The sequence below is a fragment of the Carettochelys insculpta genome, chromosome 13 (assembly GCF_033958435.1).
Source record: "Carettochelys insculpta isolate YL-2023 chromosome 13, ASM3395843v1, whole genome shotgun sequence".
Taxonomy (NCBI): Eukaryota; Metazoa; Chordata; order Testudines; family Carettochelyidae; genus Carettochelys; species Carettochelys insculpta.
This window is the reverse complement of record NC_134149.1, coordinates 17,746,422-17,754,185: the sequence shown is the minus strand read 5'-3', so window position 1 is coordinate 17,754,185 and position 7,764 is coordinate 17,746,422. Positions and strand designations below refer to the sequence as shown.

The 7,764-nt window shown below is 43.3% G+C and overlaps 1 protein-coding gene across 3 annotated transcripts in view; it reads right to left on the bottom strand.

The window, feature by feature from the left end:
• The window catches only part of GAB3 (GRB2 associated binding protein 3), a 113,777-nt gene that overhangs the window by 6,822 nt on the left and 99,191 nt on the right, over window positions 1-7,764 (bottom strand). For all 3 annotated transcript variants that reach the window (XM_075008019.1, XM_075008020.1, XM_075008021.1), the window contains 3 exons: window positions 5,669-5,750; window positions 3,700-3,802; window positions 1,016-1,129 (listed from right to left, as the gene is read on the bottom strand). In XM_075008019.1, coding sequence (XP_074864120.1) covers window positions 1,016-1,129; window positions 3,700-3,802; window positions 5,669-5,750 — 299 coding nt within the window. The remainder of the gene's footprint in view (window positions 1-1,015; window positions 1,130-3,699; window positions 3,803-5,668; window positions 5,751-7,764) is intronic.

Genomic DNA, 7,764 nt, shown 5'->3' with positions numbered 1-7,764 from the left:
ATAGGCCATGATTCATTGGCCATGGGGATTGTGTGAAACAGCACAGGCCAGAACACTGCTTCCCACAGCTCCCATTGGCTGGGAAAATGAACCAAGACAAATGGCAGGTGTGAGCAGCCATATGTGAGGATGCTCAGGTAAATAAAGGCTGATGGCCTGCAAGAAACTAACCCAGATGAACCACATCCACCTTGTGGGCCACTTAGTGCCCACCCCTTTGCTGCAAGGATGACCTGCATGAATTTTAGTTATAGGAGGGTTTAAATTAAAGGAGGCCTAGAAACCTCAAGTCATCACCCCAAAGGAATACTTAGCAAAACTGAAGATTGAAATAATGTAAAACAAAAACTCAGCAAACTATCAAGACAGCCTAAACACTATACAACAGTAAATGTATTTGTTTTTCATTGCGCTCCTTCTTTTGTCTGTCATTGTCCACTTAAATTATAAGTTCTTTGAAGCAGGGATTTTTTCTTCTGACTGCATCTAAAGAATCTAAGACACTTGTGTAACAACATAAATAGATAGTTTTGCTTTGTTACAAGATTTCATGTAATGTCTTCCCATGATCCAGCTGTGAGAATCACACTTACGTTACAGGAAGTTACTGCAGATGGGATTTATGAGACAATTGGCAGGAAAGTTTTGTGGCAAACTGTCTCTTTCCAGAATGAAAAAAAGAGCTTGCAGATTTCCTGCAAGTACCTACAAATTTGCCCATATTTTCTTCCTACTTTAAGTTCCAGTGGAGCCTTTATGCGTACTAGTGAGCACATGTCAATGGACCCTCATTAAAGCCTAATACTGGCACCTCAGCCATGACTTTAATAGTGGTTTTATTATGTTACCAATATGGTCATGTTGAGCCTGTTATGAACCAATAAGCTGGAAGAGCATGGTGGAGATTTCATTGTATTTAGGGTACAACAAGTGAGAATCTCTGTCTGTTTGCCTCCACCAGAGAGAAAAACCAGAAAGTAAAATAAATGGTGGGATTTGCATAACTGATTCTTACCTTCTGTACAGGGGATGGGGAAGCGGAATTAAAGTCCAATGCCAAGTAATCAAGGTTGGACTTCCTTGACCATGGAAAAGCATCACTGCATGGAGATGTTGCCTGCTTTTGTTCCTGTTGTGGAATTAAAGAAACTTTTAATGAGTAATTTAAAACCCTTACATCAGGAACTTAAAGGGAAAAAGTCCAGACTGTTTAGTATTATTCCTAATCCTGCAGTAAGCAAAGAAAGAGAGCTCTGACCAATGTGACTTGTATAGTATGTCAAGGGAACATTCTTCAACTACTTGTGAGATCTTGCCAATTTCAAATTATGTGACTGTACAAAGAAATACAGGAACTTTGACTTTGATTAATTACAATAATATGGGCAAAATAGGGTGAGGGTGAGCTTCATTCAGAGTTAGCAAAACACCAGAAATGCTTTTGTTTTGCATATCCAAAACTGAGGTGGTTTACATCTGGATCCTATTTCATCTGAGCCATCAAAGTTCTGTGGGGCATGGATAAGTGGTTCTGGGTCATCGCTGGCAGTGGAATATCAAAATGGAGAGTCACAGATGATCAAAAACACTTTAAAGTCTTTAGGTTTTTAAACGATACAGTTGGAGTGTAGTTATGACTAGAGCTGAGCTGACAATCCAAGCTGCAGGTTCAGTTCCAGGTATGTTCGATTTGGAGCTGTGGGTGGAAGGGAGAAGCAGGTTTCTGTTTGGATGTTTAGAGCAGCCAATTGCATAAACAATTTGTGCAACCATTTCCAAACTGGAAGTGGGAAGATGGCCCAGATCTAGGCAGGGTCGGCCTGATCATGTAGGTGAACCTATAACCTAAAGCTATAGCTTTGCCACCCGGCTTTAGGGAGAGCCAAATCAGAGAGCAATTCATTTTTCCACTATTTAAAAAAACACATTAATATGTCTTCTCTTATAAACAAAAATATCAAATATTGTACTCGTAAAACAGTGCATAGCTGCCATGTCAGAAGTAGAGTTATATTATTTATTTCACATTGTGGAGCACAGCTGTGTATGTAAATACAGGTTGAACCTCTCTGATCTGTAACTCTCTTGTCCAGCAACATCTGTAATCTGTTAATATTTTAGTTAGCTGGACCACCACTTATCATGGGCGTGGACAAATTTCCTGTGGTCCCACAAAGTCTGATTACAGCCACCAATTCTGGCTCTCAGTGCTCTGTACTGTTATTTAGCTATGACTTACTCCTAAATGTCTTTTAAGAGCCCAGTAAGCAGCGGAAGTGTCGTTATTGTGCTGGACAATATTGACTCCAAGTGGTCCAGACAATTCTCTCATTCGGCACCAGGCAGGTCCTGATGGTACCAGAAGAGAGAGGTTCAAATATGTACAGATAAAATATGTCAGGGCACAGCTTCAAAACAGCGCTGCCTGGGTTTGCTGCCTGGGTGCGAGATCTGGTAGTTCAGTCAGTCTCAGTAGCCCAGTATTGGCCAGCCATACAGCTGAGTGAGTGTTGCTCACTGCTTAGAGGAGGCAGTTCAGCTGTTCTGACATGTTACAAGCCATGATCCCAAAGACATGGTGCCCACAAAGAATATGTGTTGTGTTGGACGCAAAATATTTGGCAAGAGAGTGTAACAAAGTGGTAAAAGGAGAATCACAGGAATTTGTAAGATTAAGAAGGTGTATTTGTTGTAGCCTCTTACTGCTAAAGTAATAGTAAAGCCCTGAAAACCGGTTACAACTCAGAAACTGTCTCCATTCAGTATCAAGGAATAAAGATTTTCATAGCTTGCTGAAAGTCAGTTCCTTTGGAAGGAGGAAAGTTGCTACTTGAAAGGCAACTGTCTAACCAGAAACACTACGTACAACTCAAAATGGTTGAAGTGTCAGCTACTGCATAGTTTACTAGGGTATAATGGTGTCAGGATTAATGCAAACTAGAAAAAATACAATACAATTTTTATTTTTATATTACATTGTTCATTGCTAATGCCAGCTAAATGAAAGCAATATTTCAATCTAGACTTCCCATTTTTCCTTTATACTGAATGGGTGGGCACCAAAGTTAAGTTCACTAAGAGTACCAAAAACCCTTGGGCCAGCCCTGGATCAAGGAATTCTAGAACAAATCCCACCTGAAATTCAGCAGGCATTAAGTTTTTGACTATTTCTAGACATGGCTGAAGAATTAATGAAGAAAGGGAAACCACAATGCCAGGATGTTTTTGTTTTAGTAATGGGAAGCGGAGTTAATGCAATTAGCCAAAGTAGACAGAACAGGAGACTTTAATAGGAGTTCTGTTTCTATTCAACATAGTGTGTGTTCCTTTAGGAAGTGCACTCTCTGTCATTTCCTAGGAGATTCAGCAGAGGACCCTTGTAAAAGGTGAAAGGACTTAGTTTTCCTTTGCCTTTAATGAATTCTCATGTAAAAAGGCCCGATCTCTGTCATCTCTTGGAACTGCTCAGCAATGTTTGTGGGGGAACAGCTGAGATCTGCAGACCAGAAAAAGGGCTTCCCTTATCTCTTTATAAATCAGACCCTGTGTCTTTAGTTAAAACTGTTTGTTTTGGTTTCTTTTAAGAGGGCAAAGGACAAACCTGCTCAACGTTTTTCTTAGAAAATGAACTTCAGAATTCTCAGGCCATGTGACAGAGCAAAACAGAGCAAAGGATAACTGTGTGAAAGTGAAGATTACCATTTGAATGTAACTTTCTTCCTCTTCTCCGGAAACTGAATTGGCAAATATTCTTGCTGAATTAATACCGTCTCTTTCGGGAGAGATAAAGCTTGTTCGATTGCTAGGAAGAAAAACACAGGAGAGGTTAAGAAAGCATCTTACAGATGCTCTGAAAAGAAGCCAAAGTCTGACATGGCCCATATGGTGAATAAACTCACCCTCATTATGAAGCCTTTATGCAAAAATCTTACTTAGCTATAGAGCATGGTACAGTTACATCAATAATACCTCTGGTGGATTTTTCATTTCTGGGATTTATCTTGACACTATAAAAGTTTGCCAGCGATGGCATGACAGAAAGCAGGAGATATCAGCGCAGTTCCCTAGCAAGGAACACAAATGGAGGCCGACATTCATCTGTGTAATATGTGCTGATGGAGCAGTTACTTTGTTGTATGGATATCATCATTTCTGAGACTGAAATAAATTAATCAGCTACTGTGGATGCATGCAAAGCAACTTCGCTGGCTTTGAACACAGAACAAACACATGTTATCTGTGCTTTGGGGAGGTCTGCAACTCAGTCCTTTTAAAAGAAAAAATTAGCTGCTAATCTAACTGTCAGAAGTAGTCTGCATAATGTAGTTTGAACCTACTACAAATCATCACTAAATTACTGCAGCCTGGCAAATATGGCTAGTTAATCAGAAATTAGCTGTGCACTTCACACATTAACAATTGAATCCGAACAGTTATCCCATTGGCTTTCACTTAATTTGTTCTGAGCATATTTGGTCATTTCAACGCTTGTTTGGCTTGTTTAGTATAAAAAAAAAACTCGATAGTTCACAATGTATTAACTCTTCAATGCCTGAACTCCCTGCAAGCCTTGTATAGCAGTTGAATATGTCGGAGTTCATCAACCCCAGCGTGCTAGCAGGAATGTACATGAGGCAGCACTGGACTTGTGGCTTTGCCAAACGAGCCAGGTACGCAGCACCTAGGGGGTTAGCCAGTTTTTCCCCCTCGATGCCGGTGGAGATTGTGATTGCTGATACCAGATTACCTGACCACTGACAGCTTCTCCCAAGATAGCAAACCCTTCCTGGGAGTACCTGACAAGCCAGCTAAACGGCAGTATTGGGCAAGCCACTGTTAAAGTGCCAGGCACTGAAAGGATCCATAAAGTAAGGTGTGTGAGAATTTTCTGCTCACCCCCCAAGGATTTTCCAGGGAAACTGGCAAACCCCTTCCAACTTTCCCCATCAGCTCTGAGAGCCTATTGGCACCATTCTCCATGCCAGCATGCTTCATCCCAAACTACCCTCAAACTCTCCGCCATTGCTTCTGTCCTACCAGCTAACTGGGACTCCTGGCTGTGACTCCCTTTGGGGCCCACGCATATTGTGGCTTTGCTATCACTTAGGGAGAGTGAATCAAGGAATTTCCTCCTCCCCATAACTGCCAGAAACGGGCTTCCATGTTGGTATGGCTGCGCAGAACGTTGGCTCCAGCTCTTCAGGCCAGTCAGGCCTTTACATTGGTTTAGTTTGCCTTCCCTCTGCCACCTTAATCTCCAAGAACAATGATATCTGGAAGAATATTAGAAGGCCTGAGGACTAACATTATGGCAGCTGCACCAGAGAAGAGATTAGCTCCAGCCTCCTAGAGTCTTACATAAGGAAGCTTCAAAGGAGACAATTTAAGCTTTGAGGTACCCCTAAATTTGCAAGAGATCCAAAACAGAGAATTTCTCACGGCGTTGTCTGAAGGGAGTACGCTGTGTCTGTCTTTAAAAAGAGCCTTTTTTTTAAGGCAGCAAAATCCTGTGAAATGCTGGAAGGCAGCCCATGGTATTTGCATAGCACGTTTGTTCACAGACTCTGCCAACAAACTATGGCTTGTGGAATGTGACAAGTTATTTATAACTCCATTTCACAATACTTGGGCTGAAGAGATTTCAGTGGCAGGTTTTTTGTCCACTTACTAAGGCACGGTCCACATCCTGGTCAAGGTAGCGTGTTCCCGGATCGTGGAGAGATTTCTCAGATCCAGTGGAGGGGGTCGTGCTGCAAAGAGAGACGGCAGAAATTTTAGGAGCAGGATTTACTAGTAGCTCTAACAACAGAAATAAAAGGGAGATACCTCCCTCCACTCTGGGTGGGGGGTACCAGAAGCCAGGTGGTGCCTTCCACCTGCCCCTGTACATGTGACCTTGATGAAAAACTTCAGAGAGGAGCCAGCCAGAAATTCCAGCTGGTAGAGGCAGAAGCAGCTGAAGTTGGGAACTTGAGGAGCACAGAAAACTTCCCACAGTTCCGACTGGACCTACTCTGCCTTGTGCTGAATGGTTGTTCACTCCCACTCCCTCAGTCTCTTCACCTCAGCTCTACTCCTGATCTGCCCCTCTTAGCTGCGTCTGCCCTTCCCTTCCTATTGAGCTAATCCATTCAACCCACCAGAAAGTCTATTTGTCCTTATTAGACTTCATCGTGTTTACCTCAGACCATTTCTCCTGTTTGTCCAGATCATTCTGAATTATGACCCCGTCTTTCAAAGCAGTTGCAACCCCTCCCAGCTTGATATCATCTGCAAACTTAATAACTGTGCTCTCTATGCCAATATCTAAATTGTTCACAAAGATATTGAATAGAACTGGTCCCAAAACAGACCCCTGCGGAACTCCACTTGTTATACCTTTCCACTGTGACTGCAAACTGTTAATGACTACTTTCTGAGCATGGTTATCCAGCCAGTAATGCATCCACCTTATAGTAGCCCCATCTAAGTTGTATTTGCTTAGTTTATTGATAAGCAGATCACGTGAGACTGTTTCAAATGCCTTGCTAAAGTCTAGGTATACGACATCCACTGCTTCTCCCTTATCCACAAGACTTGTTATCCTGTCAAAAAAATCTTTCAGGTTGGTCTGGCACGATTTGTAACAATATAGATTATAAGAATATAAGAATATATATTTAATTTTTAAGCCTAACCAGTGTCCCTTAAGTGATTTGCCATACGATGACAGAATATGTTAGTATTGGAGCTCAGTGGGTCTAATTTTGAAATAATTATTTTTTTTCTTTCTTTTGCACAGAAATTAAATACAGTGCTCCTGTCCAACACCTAGAGTTTTCAAATGCCTTACTAGTCCCTGGAGAGAGGTGATGTGTGTGTGATGTGCTCAGGATCCTCGCCGCCCTCCCCACCAATTTGCTGCTTGGCTTGCACTGAGCATGCTCAGTAACACTGCTGAAGCTGCTGTGCTCAAGCTGCCTTCCCTATGCCCCCACTCTGCTCCACCCCATCGCAGCACACACAGGTCGCCCCTGCCACCAATCTGAAATGGCGACCCTGCTCCAGAGGATTTGGAGGTGGTATGGAGCTCGGGGAAAATATTCTCCCCTTCACCAAACCATTGGAAAGAAATCACAAATTAAAACCTGTGGCCTTGCCCCAGAGAGAAACTTAGCCATGGAGAGGGGCCTGGGGTCCTTGGTATGCAAGTGTTTTGATGCCACATTCATGGAGCATCACAGGACCGGTTAAGTATCCCTTTTACAAATACACTCGGCTTACTGGCAGCACGAAGCCTTTGTCACTCTTTTCTCCTGTGTCCCTAATGCATTAAAGCAGCGGTCCCCGAACATTTCACGTCATTCTCTAACTCACCCCTGTCTGCCCCCACCACAGGAGCTGGGTCTGCAACTGTGGATGGGGCCATGGCTGGGAACACAACCAGGACTGGGAGGTTAAGCTGGGGCCGAAGCTGCAGCCAGGCTGGGAGCCAGAGCGCGAAGCTACAGTCAGGCAGCACTTGGGAGCTGAGGCTGCGGCTGGGAATGGAGCTACGACTAGGGCAGAGGGCCAAGGCCACTTCTGGGACTGGAGCAGAGCTGGGGGCAGACTGAGCCCCACCATGACACCCCTCGCCCCAAAGTTCCTCTATGTCCCCCTCCAGAGTTTGGGGTCCACAGGATTAAAGCACTACAGAGCAAGTGACTGCACTAAGATCTTTCTCTAAGCATCTTCAACACTCCAGCAAGACAGAGCCTGCCTTGATCAAAAAAGTTTTCCCCT